The 18,044-nt window shown below is 39.9% G+C and overlaps 1 protein-coding gene across 1 annotated transcript; it reads right to left on the reverse strand.

Annotated features, from left to right (window-relative positions):
* Positions 1–3,501: 3,501 nt before the first annotated feature.
* LOC143888453 (calmodulin) lies at positions 3,502–16,442 on the reverse strand. The gene is made up of 2 exons (XM_077392899.1): positions 16,225–16,442; positions 3,502–4,239 (listed from the first exon to the last, which is right to left on the reverse strand). The coding sequence occupies exons 1-2, from the start codon at positions 16,298–16,300 to the stop codon at positions 3,866–3,868; spliced, it is 450 nt and encodes a 149-aa protein (XP_077249014.1). The 5' UTR covers positions 16,301–16,442; the 3' UTR covers positions 3,502–3,865.
* Positions 16,443–18,044: the final 1,602 nt, after the last annotated feature.

Genomic DNA, 18,044 nt, shown 5'->3' on the forward strand with positions numbered 1-18,044 from the left:
TAAGGAAAAGGTATTAGTGGTATTGTCCTAGAGCAGTACACAGTTTCTACGCATGCGGGCTGCATATATGTATCCCTTCTTTCTTGCCTTTGGAGGTGATGATGCTGAATCCCCCACTCCTCTTTTCCTGTCTTCTATCCTCTTCCGCCTCTTTCTGCACGAAGGAAGCAGAAAAACCACATACAGTTTATCAGACTTTCCATACTAGTCACAGCAGTAACTATTTTATTCAATGTTTCCTGAGAATGAATCATGAATTATAGCAATAAGAGAAATGAGATTTCCACTTCCCTCTGGAGGAAATGCTAAAGTCAAGGGCGCCCTTGCAAGATTGGGCTGAAAGGGTGCCCCCATTTGCTGCATGTCACCTTTGTGCATTTATAATGACCTCAAGTCAAAGAATATTAAGTGCAGATGGTGACGAGCATCCAATGAGGGTGCCCTTTCGGCCCATTTTTGAAAGGGCACCCCAGAGAAAGCATACCTCTAATAAGAATATTAAGAGATGCTAGGAAACTGGGACCGTTTTCTTGGCTTGAAGTGCGGGGCGAAAGCCGAAAGGTAGCTCTCTTGCCGCCGGAAAAACTGATCGAAAATGTAACAAATTGTGTTTTTTCAAAACAGGGAGAAAATGACGAACAAAAGGGGGTAAATATCACTTTCCTAAGAATAATAATAAGAGACCTGCTACGAAGTAAGACAGAGATTGAAGGGAGTAAAAATACTACTTTCCTAAGGATAATATAAATAAGGGGATTTGCTAGCGTCCATCGCGAAAGGTATTTCGTGGATGGGCTGTTGCATATGAGAGCAGCCAAACGCTCACTTTTCAGTAGATTTTGTCTTCATTTGCGAGTTGGCTGCTCTCACATGCAAGCCCTTCCGCAAAATGCCTCCTCCGATGGACACTAGCAAATCCCATTAATAAGAGAGCAGCTACCAAAATAGAAAACCTATACCCATATGAAAAATGGCAAGACTTGGTTCATAACCCTCATGAAAGTACTAGGGGTGTTTGAAAGTCCGAATGGCATTACCATCCATTAAGAGACCTACCCGATTCTTAAAAGACGTCTTCTATTCGTCGCCCGGTCGAATCCTAATTTGATGGTAAGGGTATGTTTCTTTCGGGCTCTATTTCTTTCGACGTAAAAATGGACGTAAAATTTGTTTTATATTCATTTTTCAACATAAAACAAATTTTAAGTCCATTTTTACATCGAAAGAAACTGGCTCAACGTAAAATGGGTGTAAAACAAATTTTTATGCCCATTTTAAGTGAAAAAATAAGCATAAGATTTGTTTTATGCCCATTTTACCTTGAAAGAAACAGAACCTAAAGAGGTGACAAGTGTGGGTAAATTTTCCTAAAGAGGTGACAAGTGTGGTAAATTTTCCAAATAACATCTCTCTCTCTCTCTCTCTCAAATGATAGTCTTTTGGTAGTAGAATTGTGGGATCCGGAGAGTACTAAGAGAGCACTAACCCACCCTATACAACCAAACACACCACAGCGCTACCTCCACCAGACCCATTCTCTATCATTGATTACTTACGCACTAAGGACAAGTGGTGCATCCAAACAGACCCAAGGCTCTGTTTAGTTTCCTAAAATCTTGGCTATACTATATATTATTCTCAATTTTAGGGCGCCAACTGCCCTGCATCTTAACCTCCATAACTCGCAAAATACCTGAAAAAGACTTGTGGTGCCACAAACAAATGTACCATCTTCTTACCTTTCAATTATTCTACTAGCCTTCAAACTGACAACCAAACAACACTTTGGAAAAAAAGAGTAATTAAAAACTATCTAAAGACAATTTCACAATCATTTACTAATGTACGAGAAAACAGTTTAAGACAACGAAACTGAACCTAAGAATAGTAATAATAAGAGCAGCAAGGAAGACAAAAACTCATTTTCTTAGGAAATAAGGCATGAAATGTGCACAAGAAGACAGCAAAAAATTGCAATGGCAGTAGTAGTCAAATATAGCTTTCATCATACTTTCCCCACTACTGAAGGTAAATTTTCCTAGAAAAATCTGCGGATCTATGCGGCCAACAAAAAAAAAACTGATCAAAAATACAAAAGATCAGTGCTAGGAATACGGGATTCTGTTTTGGGATAAAAAACGGGCATCAACCAGTGGAGCCACCTCCACTAAAAGACAAATAGAGGGAGCTCAAATCCCCGTAACAGCAATAAATACACATTGAAAAGGGTCAAATCAACGGCCATTTCAGTCCCCTTTTTATTTTTCAAATGTTTGGTTGCTCAAATGTCGTCGGCATTTCAGGCCAAAGCATGTTTGGTTGCCCAAACTCACCAGACAACCTCCATACAACATTATTACCCTTTTTCCTACGTGGCGCCTACATGATGGCAATGTTCCCTCCTCTAGTCTTCTCCCCATCTTTTACCATTTTGGTGAAATTTAGGGAGAAGATTAGGAAAAGATTCTTATCTTATTCTCTCTTTCTCTCTCTTTCACTCTCTTTCACTCTCTATTTTGGTAATGACACCCCCACATCTTCCGCTAATCATCTCGTAATTGTCGCGTAACCGAACAATACTTACCAATCTTCCGCTATTCTTCTCCCCATCTTCCATGCTTGTCTTCTTCCCTTCGACTTCTTCTACTAATCTCCCAGCCATATTCAAGCAACCAAACAGAGCTAAACTTAATCTCATTTTCGAAGTATTTTCCAATACAACATAAGCTTTGGATTTGGTTCGGTGAGCCACCTTTTGCCGGCTATTCTACATCATACTGGCCGGGCGGAGAGGATCTGGTCGCCTTTTGTTTAACACAGCTGCCACAACTGATGGCTACTTAACAGTGGAATACTTTTGAAAATTTAACTTGTATAAAGGGTATATTGATCATTTTCAGCCATTGTTTTTTGTTTCCTAAACGTATCACAGTTTTCAAACACACTAATTCGGGATTTGATAGGCAATTTCGCCTAAAGCCATTTCGCGGCTGGCTTTTGCATGTGAGAACAGCCACAGGTTGACCTTTTGGCAGATTTTGTCTCATTCATTTAATTCATCTAAGGTGGCTGTTCTCACATGCAAAAGCCAGCCGCGAAATGGCTTTCCACGAAATTGCCTAATTATCTGAAAATACAAAGAGCACATTGGGTGTTGCAATATAAAACCACATTGCACCCCAAACAGAGCTGTAGATAATTACAGGGCTTCTGATTGACCAAATATAAATCAGACATCCTGTTCTACTAACTATAAATGACAAATCATGACTTCAATTAGAGAATAGAGGACTGATAAATAGTAGATCAATGGTAAATCATCCACCAATCATTCCTTTTCCCTAGAGGATCTCCCAACAGTCACAGAATTAGTGGATAATCTTAAATAAATATACTCACCCATCTCTTATCCAAGTACTTACTAATACACCCTATGACTACAAACAAGACAGAAATATTCCAAGTACAAAAAAAAAAGAGCAACAGAAACGTCAACCCTAATAGGCCAAAAAAATTAAGATTTAAATTTAAAATTAAGATTTCAACCAAATTTGAGTCACCCAGAAAAAAAAAAAAGGACGTGACAATGCACTGTTCAAAGTTTGCAATTCAGATGAAAAAGAAGAGCCTGAAATCCCAACAAAATGACAAACAAAAGCCAGGAAAGGAAGAACAGAAAACACAATTACACAACACAACACACATGGATAAGGAACGCTGGCAACCACAACAAGACGGACACTATTACTACTACTACTACCACCTTTCTTTTTAGATCTACCAAATAATTCCTAAAGGAATTGAAAATCTCATTATACTTATCTGCCCTGTTCTTTTTTCGTTCTTTTTCATTTAGGATGAGTCCTCACTTTGCCATCATGACTTTGACGAACTCATCATAGTTTATCTGACCGTCTCCATCAACATCAGCCTCGCGGATCATCTCATCAACCTCCTCATCGGTAAGCTTCTCTCCGAGGTTGGTCATGACGTGACGCAGTTCAGCTGCAGAGATGAAGCCATTCTGGTCCTTGTCAAACACCCGGAATGCCTCTTTGAGCTCCTCCTCGGAGTCGGTGTCTTTCATTTTCCGAGCCATGAGGTTAAGGAACTCTGGGAAGTCGATCGTTCCATTGCCATCTGCATCAACCTCGTTGATCATGTCCTGGAGCTCTGCCTCTGTCGGGTTCTGTCCGAGGGATCGCATTACTGTGCCCAGCTCCTTGGTCGTGATGCAGCCTGCAGTGTTTTGGAAGATTATTAAACATGACATTATATAACAATAGAACCTTTGTGCCATTGCTGAATATTGAGAGATTCACATGATGCTTCAATTCTTGTTTATAATAACCATTAGCAACAAATGTGGAATCTTCAAAAACAATCTGATGGATTAGATCACAAAAAAAATATGCAGTTGTTTTCGTTTATCAATAAGCTACATTCTAAGAACGAAGTAAAGAAATCAAGAGAAGAATTTCTTTCCACTTACTATGTTAGTGTTTCGAGAAATATGCAATGATGGTAATTATATTTCATCAAGTAGCTGCCAAATGGTTTTGAGCTACTTCTAAAATCTTTGTCGTGAGACAATGTCTTGAGGTAAATTAATATTGCTTTAGGTGGTCCTCCAACAGAAAACTCATTAGAGTAGATAGCATATTCACATAAAATGTTAGCTTTATGCATCATGGATAAGTTTGGGAACATCCAGACTGCTGCCATCAGTCCCAACTCCCAACCATTGGTGTAAGATTTGGGAATGTGACATCTTGGATACTCTTACGGTCTATTTGTCCGGTGAACAGATGATATGTGTGATATTTCTGTCAGTAGGATATCAGAGAATACTAGAAAAGGAAAATGAATTAAAGATGCCGGAGGGGAACTCAGGAAAGGAAGGCCTCTGTCTGCGCAACCCTGCATGCGGGCCAGAGTACACTTCAGAGACTTTTGAAGCAACACAACTCATCCAGTTACCAAAACCGTTTCCCCACCTCTGCTACACCAAGAATTTCTAGGTTTTCTATGGTACTTAAATCAAAATGTTCACCAGGAATGACCATCACACACTCTTCATTACTTGATGGTAAAGGGAGTAGGTATTCCATCCAAAAAGATTCAGCAATTTCCACACGGTAGAGGTCGAACATGCCACGAAGTATATCCAATTCAAACCAGGTGACACTGAATAGAGCCTGGCCTTCTATAGCCAGACATGGAAGGAAACTCTAAGGCTCAGTTCCATTACGTTCCTTGGCTTGGAAAACCCGAGGAACTGACGTCGCAAAAAAGAAAGCAAAATGAAATTAAAAAAAAAGGAAAACTGCATTCTGTTGGGGGGAGAGAGAGAGAGAGAGAGAGAGAGAGAGAGTGGATGAAAAGCATGTTCGGTGTGGATGGCCTGGTTAGAAAATAACTATTTAACGGAACGGAGAAATGAACCAGCTGAAAATCTGGGCTTGAAGGGCTTCAGTTCCTTCCCCAAAAATAAGAATGAGCTTTCCAGCACCATTAAAGCCATTTGATGGTTCAATCTTGTGATTTTCACCTGCCATCTGGCCCAGGATATTAGGGCTTCTTAAACCTGTATTATGGCCTTTGATTGCCCCTGGATGGCCTGGTTAGAAAACAACTATTTAATGTTACTGAAAAATGAACCAGCTGAAAATCTGTGGTTTGGCACGTCGGCTAGCCTCGTGGGTTTGCTCCCCATAGATGCGAGTACGAGTCCCCTCGGAGTTTCCCAATGCATGTGGTTTACGGATGATTGTGTGCATCCATAGGGATTAGACCCACCCCAAAAATGGGGTGGGGATACCCTATGTCATCAAAAAAAAAAAAACCTTTTTCACCTGATTTTTTTTTTTTGAAAATTGACAATTTATTAAATTTAGGTAAAATAGGACGGGACAAGTTGTCCCTTCCAATGACAGAGAGTGGATCAAAGTTCCAAGAATAACTCAAAACATGTAAGTTCCAAAGAAGATACAATCATCATTTCATCGTAATAACTCAAAACATGTAAGTTACAAAGAAGATACAATCATCATTTCATCTCTGAGGGCTCCAGCCTTTTCCAAGATGTGCGCTGCCTCATTAGCTGATCGCCTCCGGTGCTCAATCTCAGGATCCAGAACTCGGATTAAGTCCAGGATTTCCGCTAATAGATCTTAGAGTATCCACAGGCCATTCGAATACTCAGATGCCCATGCGACTGCATTGGTCGAGTCGCCATCCACTATTAGCGGCCGCTGATTGTTCTCATATGCCCACTCTAGACCAAAAAGCAGAGATTTCACTTCAGCTTCGTTGGCATCACATATCCCCACCAGTCCTGAGAACGACATAATTATAGCTGCTTTATCGTCCCTTATCAGCCCTCCTATACCTGCCATCCCAGGGTTGCCTATCGAGCTTCCATCAAAATTAAACACTTTAATCTTCTCTCGGGATTTTGTCATGTTATCAAAATCTCGCAATAAAAACGCTATATTTTGAAAATATTGGAGATATTTGTGACATAGCCTCCAGCCAGACATTCTGAAAGCACCTTAAAAGGGAGCAAACACTTAGTTTTTAAATATTATTTATTCTTTATTTTTCTCTAATATTGAGAAAATTGTGCGGATTTTACACTAATATAATCATAATATCTATTATGTTTTATTATTTATTTTCGTTGTAGGTGTTCATTATAGAAACGATAGGTAATGTGCAGTAAAGCATGAGAATGTCAGATCCAATCAACCATCTGTACCTAATTTATTCACCATGTAATTTGTATTTGAATGGTAATTCACCATGTAGGTTTTGCATGGGAATTCTGAAGAAAAAAAGAACCACAATTTATGTTAAAGAGAAAATTAGATTTGATATTTTGGTAACTTAAATGCCTCACTGAAGCCACTCTTTGAGTAATAGTGGCCAAAAGATTCCTAAAATCTCTTAAATAAAAACGATAAAACGTCGAACGCTTTATGCTGGAAGATGACCCATATAAATACTCTTTCAAATCCATGAACCCACAAGTTCGTCCTTGTTCTTCTTTATTTGCTAACATATGTCACTTTTAGCAACTCACTTAAGTTAGACGTCTCTCTAATACACAAAGATGGCTCACTCCCCCTCTTTAGTTGGTGCATTTTAGCGCATAACTAATTACAGAATAGGTGCACATAAATGATGTAGACATAGAATTCGGTCGAGGAGTTTAAGGGCGAAGGTTAGAGAGTAGATATTAAATAACTGAGGGAAAAGAATAACAAGTGCCTTAAGCACTCCAAAACTTACAAGAGGCTTCAAAGGGAAGAAGTGAAAGTTTGGGTATCATGTGGCAGCCATGCAACAGCCGCAAGATGTGGTATGACACGCATTTCCAAGTATCATGTGATGAGCTGGATATTAGCTGGACATTCTTGCCCATCATCACATGTATTAGCTGACCATTGGCTGTCCCTATCACTCCATGAGCTGTCAATGACAGTTGGCTATAAGTTGACACTCGCTGAAGGCCAAGAAGCACACCTAAGGCAGTCTTGAGTTTTGGAAAAATGTAGAAGTTGTGGAGTTTTGGAGAGAGCTTTGAACTCTAGAAGAGGAAGTTACCCTCCATGGACGTGTTTTGAAGGATTCATAGATGTAAGATCCTCAATCACCTCCTTTGTATCTTTCTTATCTTGTTGAATGCAATAATTCAAAATCCATTTGAATAAGCATCGTTTCTTTCTTCTATTTTCTTAAATCCAATTCTGTACTTTATAGATTCCTCTTCGTATGGATCTGGTTCTTTCTGCGTATTCTGTAGTTGTCCAACTCAGACCAGGAAGTTTTGTAGCTGGAACTGTGGAACAGTTAGAAACAGTGATCTACATGTGTATTGTTTCTTCTCAGACTTGGTTTTAACAATAAACATACATTTAAAGCTTCAGATCTGTTCTGAATACTCTCATAGATCTGGAATTTACGATTAATATTCTGCAGATTCTGTTAACTCAACAGGACAGATCCTCTGTTTGAGCCGAAACTACCTCTGCAATAATTCAGTCAAACTGGATATGTTTGGTTGCACCAACACTCGGCATTCATTGGAATTTCAAATTCCAATGAATACCGATTCCTTGTTTTGTAGCTAATATTGCATTGAAGTTCCATTTGACTCCCCAACATGTTCCAGAGATCATTATTGCTTTGTTTGCACATGCCACGCCCATGCGGCACTAATGTCCACTCTACTCATCTTCCACCCAAATTCTACCAAAATGTTAAATTTTGGTAGAAGAATAGTGGAAAAGGTTTTGTCTTTTCTATCTTTCTCTCTCTTCCATATCTCTCTCTCTTCACTCTTTTTTTGGTAACGACACCCCTACCTTTTCCACTACTCTCCGAGAGAACTGCAGCGCAACCGAACACTACTTACCACTATTCTTATAGACAAATCAAATGCTTGTCTCCTCCTTTTTGACTTCTTATTCTATTGCTCGGAGCCACCCCCGTGCAACCAAACATATCCTTAGATACATTCTACTTTTGTGATGCTAGAGGTGACTGAAGTCCATCATAAACTGCTCGCTTGCATCCTACTGTTCCCATTTCCTCAAACCGAAAATTACATTTCTGCAGCAATTCTGTTCTATGAACTGAACCTGCTGAGATCTTTGACCTGGATGTCACCACGCTTTGTAAATCCTGGCTCTCTATCCCATTCATATTGTAAGATTCCAGTAACTTAGTTGAGTACAGTTGAACTGAAGTTAAAGTTCACAGTTGTGTTCTGCTCTGCTCTCCTTGTCCCAATACAATTTAACAGTCACTTGCAGATATTTCAGATCTGTTGCGACCTGAAGCTGAAATTTCCTTCGATTTTGAGTCATTTGCCCTAAAACTGATTCCGTTCAGTTAATTTTGAATCAACTGAAAACCGTGAATAGTTCAAAAAAAAAAAATTAAACTGAAAACCTAAACAATTAGTCTTTAGTTCAGAGTTTTCTGAAGTAAAGTTGTGTGCCGACAAGAAATTACAGCTCCTTCAACATCGGTTCACATTTGCAAGGTTTCACCTTATACAGTTCGAACTGAGCTGCAATTAGAGGAGAGTTTTGCTGCCATTTGAATGCAGTTTGGTTCTGGACAGAACCATGAACTGCTGACCATTTCAGCTATTACTTTTTGGAGGGGAATTGTGAGAGCATTGATGATTCTTTTTTATTTGGACAAACCTTGCATGCAGAAACCTGCAAGTTCTTGTAGAAATCGTAAGTTGCAGGTGTATTTTACAGTTCATAAGTTTCTGAATCAAAGATGTGGCAGTTGCAGTGTTTTCTGCACTCCTGTGTTCCATGATCCAATCCATAGATGGGATCATTGGTAAGCATCAACTGCAAGAATACTAGTTTCAAACCTGCTACACTTTCAGTTGTAAAAATAATGGTGTCGAATCACGGACAAGTATGGCACAGAATCATGGACAAGTATGCGCAGAGTTGAGTGGATTGGGAGAGTAGGAACCCATCAAGAGGAAAAGAGTCGGGAGCGTGGAAGTATATTTTTGTGTTTAGACTAGGGGTGCGCATAAATCGGTTATAACCGACCGAACCGAAGTCAGTTGGTCATTTCGGTTCGGTTATTGGGGATTGCGGTTCGGTTTCGGTTTAAAAAAAATTCAGAATTTCGGTTATCGGTTTCGGTTGCGGTTTTCCTGTTTAAAAATTTTGGTTAAACCAAAAACCGATTAAAGCCTAAACTCTAAAGGGTGGTGAATAACAGAATAAGGCGTGGTGAATACTAGCTTATGACGTGAAACGACATGCGCCTGTGTGTCCCTCCTACAGCTGTTAGGCAACGGGCGAGGGTGCTTGAGAGTTGGCATCCATATCCTCGTTAGGCCCGTCATGCACGACCGACACACGTATGGAAAGGGCCTTTTTTCCTTTCGTACAACCCCCACACACTAAAGTTAAAATGTTAAAGTAAAAATGTAAAATAGAGTTTTCTTGGTTTAAAATTATAAATTATTAAACGAAAACCCCTCTTTGGGCTTTGGCTTTCCCCCACTTCTAGTCTTCTACTACTGTTCTTCTAGGGTTTTATTTTTGACTTTTAGATTTGAGAAGAGAAACAGTTGCGCGCCTTCCGTCCGACTCTCCTCACGGGATCTCCTCCTCCTCCTCCGGCGGGAATCTTCTCCACGGCTCGATGGCTCCTGGTAGGACTCCGACACACACTCTCTCTCTCTCTCTCTCTCTCTCTCTCACAGGATCTCCTTCTCCAGTTCTCTTTTTTTTTTACAAATTTAATGGATTTTACATATTAGAGTTTGTAGATTAGGGTTTTTGTTTCTGTTTTTTTTTTCCTTCTCAGAATTCAGTTTTCGGTTAAAACCGAAATCGGTTTTCGGTTTTGGTTCAAAACTTTGGGTAACCAAAACACGTTCGGTTTCTTGATTTCGGTTATTTCGGTTCGGTTTAAACCGAATGCACACCCCTAGTTTAGACCCTTGTATGAGCCTTTAGACAAATTTGGTGTGAGAATGAGAGAGAGGATTTGATTTTGGGTAGATCTCTGGTTAGGTGGGATCTTATAGAGCCATGCTTTCCTGAACCTGTAACTTTTAGTGGCCGATAGAGGGGGTGGGAGTTTGGGACTACACGAAAAGGGGGATGGTGAGGTGAATTGGGTTGTTAGACGTACAGGAAACCTCAAGGATAGTGAGATATGTAGTATTTCCTCCCTTCTTGGTGTCCTAGTATCCCATTATTGTTCACCCTCTAGCCCTGATCATAGAGTGCGGACCCTTGACTCTACTAGATCCTTTTCTATTCGTTCTTTCTTTTTGAAGTTGACAAGAGATGGTCAGATTGACCCCAACTTCACTCTTATATGGCAATGTACATCTACATCATTCCCTTTTTTGGCATCTTTCCAAAAAAGGGATTTGCTGATCATTGCCTGTTATGCGTGATAGTTGGGGAGTCAGCTGATCATCTCCTTATGCATTGCAGGTTTGCTAGAGAGCGTGGTGCAAGATTCTAGATAAATTTGGTATTTCTTGGGTGTTTCTGCATCATTTGAGGGATCTCCTTGCCTCTTGGTATTTGGTTCTGTGGTGCAAGGGGAGATTCCTGTGGAAGCTTGCATTATTAGCTACTATATGGTCTCTTTGGAAGGAGAGGATACCTGGTTATTCAAGAATGCAACCAACAGCGTCCACTTCATTTATATGAAGATCGTCTCACTTATTATATCTTGGGTGAGGATCATGTCATGCTTCAACTTGTACTCCAATTCAGATGTAAGGCGTTGCTAGAAGGAAATGTCTCACTATGGAAATGGAGAATCGCATTACTCTTAGATGGTCTCCTCTTGACCCAGGCTAGTGCAAGCTCAACTTTGATGGCTGCAGCATTGGCAACCCAAATCTGGCAGGTTCTGGAGTTGTTCTTAGAGATGAGACTATCGGCACTAGATAGACATTCTCAGGCGCCGTTGATATCAAGGATTCAAACGAGGCAAAAGTCAGGGCTCTTCTTCAAGGAGTTTGGATCATTGATAGGGAGGACTTGGACCATTTCTACTTTGAGGGAGACTATCTCAATGTTATTAGATGGATGGATGGATCGCACTCTCCTCCATGGCATTTTGCGAAGCTTGTTAACGAGATTCAAGATCATCTTGCCGATCGCCCAATGACATTCATCCATGTGTGACGATCAGACAATAGTGAGGCGGATCACATGGCCAAAGCTGGGATTATTCGGACTCCGATAAATATCTTTGATTTCCTTCCTCCTTGATCCGGCATTCCGACATCCCTTCTGTATCTTCCCTTTTCTTTTTATATCTTTTTTTGTTGTTTTCCCGTCGACTTCCTTGGTCAGCCACCGTCCCTTTTAATTAATAAAATATCATTATTCAAAAAAAAAATCTCGCCAACTAGCAGTGTTCTAAAAAGCGCTGGGCGGAGCTGGGCGGCTGACTGACCTCCCAACGCCCATGCATTTTTCATTTTTTTTTTAGATATTAATATATTTTCATAATATCTTGCATTTTTTTATATAAAATATAAATACTTGAATACATAACAATCCAAACCATTTTATGCATAAGCACTTAACATTAAATAATAACAAAAAGTCAAAAACATAATAAGAAATTAAGAATAAAGTACTTAATAATTTAAGTATTTAACAAACACAAATCCATGACCAAAAAAAGATTAAAATCCAAGCACTTCTTCAGTCTTCACCAATCATTGTCCTCTTCCTCCAAGACCAAGACTTTATCTTCATTTAAGTCTTCAAACCCGCCCTGCCTAGGCCCACGCTCAGCGCCCAGGCGCCGCTTTATCGCCTGGGCAGCCGCCTAATAACGCCCAGGCGGTGAGACCGTTTTTTTAAATGCCCAAGACCTGGGCGGTGCGTTTTTTCTACGCCCAGCGCCTAGGCGGCCGCCTTTTAGAACAGAGCCAACTAATGCATCTTCTGCAAACATAAGGATTACTTAGACCATATTTTATTGCATTGTCCATTTGCTACTTGGTTTTGGCGGGCCATTATAAAAAACTTCAGGCTAGCTTGAGTATTCCATGCATCTATAAAGAAGACCATCTTGCACTGGAGTAGTGTACTTATGAAAAAGTAGGGCGATCTCTTTGGGGTTTAGCACCTTTTGCTATTATATGGCACATTTGAAAAGAAAGGAATGCCAATATTTTTTAGAGAAAATAAGGCAGGAGGAGGGTTGTTAAGGAAATCAAAGTTGATCTTGTATCTTTGACAAGGCAAGGTAAAATTTCATCCTCCTGTAGCATAAGGGACATATTAAGGAACTAGAGAGTGGTCATTTTTTAAAAAGGGGATAGGAATATTATATCTGTTTGGGTGCTTCTTTCTCTGGCCGTGAATCATGGGTGGCCTCTGCATCAGTTGGACGTGAATAATACATTTCTTCATGGTCACTGAAGAGGTATATATATGGAGCAACCGCCAGGGTATGTTGCTCAGGGGAAGACGTCCTCCTATGTGTGTCGCTTGCGCAAATCACTTTATGGCCTCAAGCAATCTCTACGAGCGTGGTTTGGGAGGTTTAGTGAGACAGTCATGTGATTTGGAATGAAAAAATGTGCAATAGACCACTCGGTCTTCAATCATCACTCCTCAGCTGGGTGCATTTTGTTGATAGTGTACGTTGATGACATCATCATCACAGGCAGTGATTCACGAGGTATACAGCAATTAAAAGTCTTCTTGCAAAAGGAATTCTCCACCAAGGATTTGGGTCATCTCATGTACTTTCTTGGGATAGAGGTAGCCTGTACTTTCAAAGGCTTGTCACTATCACAAAGAAGTATGTTTTGGATTTATTAGAAGAGACAAGCAATATTGGGGTCAAACCAGCTTTTGCACCCATAGACCCTAATGTAAAGCTTGTTCCAAAAGAAGGTGCTTTGTTGGAAGACCATGGCAGATGCCGAAGGCTAGTCGATAAGCTCATATATCTTACAGTAACTCGTCCAGACATATCATATGCCATAGGAGTAGTCAATCAGTATATGAACTCTCCACGTACCTCGGCTGTAGTAGTCCAAATCCTCAAGTACTTGAAAGGGGCTCCAGGAAAGGGCTTGTTGTTCAAAGGCATGATCATGAAGATTAAAGGTTTCTCTTATGCAGATTGGGCTGGATCTCCAGCAGATAGGAGATCCACTAATGGGTATTGTACATTTGTAGGACGTAACCTAGTTCATGGAGAAGCAAGAAGCAAGATGTCATAGATAAGTCCAGTGCAAAAGCGGAATATAGAGCAATGGCACACACAAGCACCGAACTCATTTGGTTGCGCTCACTTCTATCTGAGATTGGTTTTGTTTCATCTTCTCCATCGCAGTTGTACGGTGATAACAAAGCTGCAATACACATTGCTACCAATCCAGTCTTTCATGAGCGCACCAAACACATAGAAGTGAATTGTCATTTTATTCGTCAGAGAATCCAAAAGGGAGAGATATGCATTGTGTTTACTCGGTCAGTGGATCAGTTAGCCGATATGTTTATAATGTCTTTGAACAGGGCTAAATTGAGTGATATATGTAACAAGCTAGGAATGTATGATATATACATTCCTGCTTGAGGGGGAGTGTTGGAATATGTAACATGCCTAAAGGCATAATGGACTTTGAACTCTTTTATGATTTAGTATAAATACATGAGTAAGAGGGAGATCTCTCCAACTTATTCATCTCTCTAACTCTTTCTCTCAACAAATACGAAAGACGTGTTGCAAATATAATTTTTGGTATTTGAATTATAAGAATATTCAGTGACATAATTCTAACCCAATCACATCACATAGAAAAATTGCTTAAAAAGTTTAATCACTCTATTATAGACTTGTTTCCACACCGTTTGATTCAAATTTGATATTGTTCATAATACTGCTAGAACAACGCTAGAGTATTGGTAGCTTAACGTATGATATGACTTGTACTAGGCCAGATATTACATTCGCAGTAGGTAAACTTAGTAGATTTACTAGTAATCCTAGTCAAATTCACTAGAATGTTGTACATAGAGCACTAAAATATCTGAAAAGAAATATGAACTATGGATCATTCTATAGTATATTACAGTGATTGAAAAATACACATACGCCAATTGGATAATTGGGCGTGATGATCATACATCAACGAGTGGATGGATATTCACTCTTGGTAGGGGATGTATTATGAGCCTCTAAGAAGCTAGAGTGATGGCTCTAAGAAGCAAACATACATGAATGATTCCTTATGGTAGTAGAATTTGTTAAATTAGCTTCTTGTTGTAAATGAAGCATAGTGACTAAGGAATTTATTGTTAGAAATTCTAATTTGTATTAAAGATATGACATCAATAAATTTGCATTGCGATAGTCAGACTATTCTATTGCAGGCATGCACAAACGCGTATGATTTGGACCATAATAGCAACTAAATGTATACCCACAGTCAAAGGGATAATCTGAACCCCAAATTCACAATCAGTTGCAATCTAATGGTCAACCGCCCCTACTCAATCTGGATTATAAACTCGCGTAACGATGTGATTTGAATGCAATCTTGACCATTAAGTTGTTGTCGGGCATGACCTAACGGTCAGATGTTAGCCTAAATTGATCAAGTGCAATTAAATAATTCAACTTGAAAAGCCACCAGTAGGTCTAAAAAAGATTAGAAGCCCATAACATCAACAGATAGTCCTTAAATTGGGCTTCGTTCTATCTTGGAGGAAATTAGCGAAAACCCTACCTACGTCAATTCATTAATCAGGGAGGCAAATTAGCTATCTCTACGGATACATCCAATAAAAAGGGAGGTAAATTAGCGAAAGCCCTTTGTTGCATCTTGTATTAAGGAAAGCGACTGTAGTAATTGAGGCAAATTAGCTATCTCTACGGATACATCCAATAAAAAGGGAGGTAAATTAGCAAAAGCCCTTTGTTGCATCTTGTATTAAGGAAAGCGACTGTAGTAAATGGCTTGAAAGCAGTTTTCCACTCGATTTCTTCTTCAAAATAATCCCCCATGCCCTCTTGATTTTTTAACACAAGTTAGGTATCAGATCAACGTAAGATCCAGACCAGAAACCTTCAACAGGAAACATTGAATGCAACACCCAAACTAATAGGACCCAGATATAACAGAACATTGAAACTTCATTAAAAAAAAAGCCCTACAACATCCATATCAATCAGTTCTTGAGAAATTAGAAGCAGTACGCCAGTACCAATATGTACCCCAAAAATTCACATGTCGGAAATCATTATCTTCATATAAATATAATAAACTTCATTTCAAGTTCCATGATCCATCCGATTCTACGCACGATGAATTACAAACCACAAGCAAACACATAATTCAAAATCCATTAGAGATTCTTAGAGCTACATGATAAAAAAATTTAAATTTCACGTGCTTCAGACAAACCACAAATACAAAGGCAAAATAATAAAACATAAAAGATCACTTACAAATAAAACAACAAAAACCATAATCCCAAACAATCACCAAGTTTTTCATTAAAAAAAACAGAAGAACACGTAATCCTAGGAACAGATTTCAAACAAAATGATCGAAGACGCATACGAAAGAACTAATCTACAATCAGATCTGAGCAAAAACAACTTAAATCAACCAATAAAAAGAGCAACAATGAGGGATTAATAGATTTAGAGGGGGAGAACAAATCTGACCGTCTCCATCCTTATCGAACAAGCTGAAAGCCTCCTTGAACTCAGAGATCTGTTCGTCTGTGAGCTGATCCGCCATTTGTGCGGGTGAAAAGGATCAGAGAAAGAAAGGGATTAGAGCTAGATATTGCAGAGGGAAGGGAAGAGAAGAGGTAAAACCGCACTTTCTGTTCTCTCTCTATAAACCGGACAATTAGGGCTTTTTATATCAGTGGAGGGCTCAGAGAGCATATATTGTTCGGAGAATAGATCGAATCGCTTTCTCAAATCTGAGATCTCATATTACAAATATGCCCTTTGTTGTCCGACTCTATGGCGGGATATCATCGCTTGGGTTTTTCAATCATTTTTATGAAAATAGGGGATGAAAGGACAATAATACCCTCAGCAAAGGAAAAGCCTGAAGTGAGGGAAGTTATGTTCCGCTCCCTTCTTTTGATCATAGCGCTCTTTACTTAATTATTAAGTGATTGTATCATTTGCTGTTGACACATTTTTTTTTATTTTTTTTATTTTTTTTATTTTTTTAATTTTTTTTATAGGTGTTGCTGTTGACACTTGACAGTGTGTTGAAAAGTTTTATACGAATTGATAAGAAAGTATAACTTCAAGAGGGGAGTGCCATTCCTAAAACAATAAAGTGTCAATAATATATTTGAGTGTAGGAAATAATGCCCGGCTCCCTCGTTTTGATAATGGCACTCTTTCGTTAATTAAATGCTTGTTTCACTTTCTATTGACCGCGTATTGAAAAGTTTTATACGAATTGATACGAAGAGATAAAGTAAAGAAGCATAAGTCAGTGATCCTTAATGACATCCTTCACATTGTGAGAGACAAAATGCGAGCCACTAAATGCAGGGATGAAGACAGCGCGACGAACAGAAGAGTTGCTTTAAATTCTGGCTACACTCTCGAATCAATCAAAAAAAGCGGCAGACTCTACAACTGGGTAAAGCCTGGAATGCAGGAGTTCAAATTAAACTCGGATGGAGTCATTCAAGATGAAGTCAGAAGCTGGGATGGTGGTTGTTATGCCTAAAATCGGTAACAGAAACGGCAGTGACGAAAGTGCTGATCTGGCGGGTCTAAGGGACTGAGCTAAAGGAACTAAGCCCTGCACAAGAGCGCACGAGGTCAGAAGACCAACCCGGAGTCGTTGGTCCGGACGGGCCCTTCGACACTCAAGTCAGTATGAGCAGAAGTGCAGAGCCAAAACTTTAATAGTCGTAGTTCAGAAGTTATTACCCCTTCTTTGAGCTTTAGGAGGCTTTTTATAAAGAGGGCCCTCGGATGGTTGAATTGCCTGCCCCAGGACAGGTGTCGGCCCATTTGTGGGTTTATTTTTACATGCTCTTGGCAGATTACCAGACTACCCCTGGGCAGGTGCCAAATTCGTGGTGGGGCCTCTAAGGGCCACGTGTCGACAGCTAATTGGTCGTTGCTTTTCATACTCCATCAGTTGCCCCCCAGTTCTCCAAGTCATTGTGGTGATTTGGAGAAGTATAAGGCTGTGTTCCTGAGCGATTGAGAGAGTCGGCGCTTTGTCCGGCCTGGGACGGGCAGAAGTTTGAAGTAGAAAATCTGTCCGGCCTGGGACGAGCAGATATGAGAAGTGAAAAATCTGTCCGGTCAAGCCGTGTATGTCCGGCCTAGGACGAGCAGAGATGAGAAGTGGAAAATATGTCCGGCCAAGCCGTCTGTTCGGCCTGGGACGAGCAGAAAATTGAGTGGAAAGTCTGGCCGGCCAAGCCGTCTGTCCGGCCTGGGACGAGCAGAGATGAGAAGTGAAAAATCTGTCCAGCCTGGGACGAGCTGAGATG

Source organism: Tasmannia lanceolata, unplaced genomic scaffold, assembly GCF_043159265.1.
Source record: "Tasmannia lanceolata isolate RefF3 unplaced genomic scaffold, GAP_Taslan_0.1 ptg000012l, whole genome shotgun sequence".
NCBI classification, from domain to species: Eukaryota; Viridiplantae; Streptophyta; class Magnoliopsida; order Canellales; family Winteraceae; genus Tasmannia; species Tasmannia lanceolata.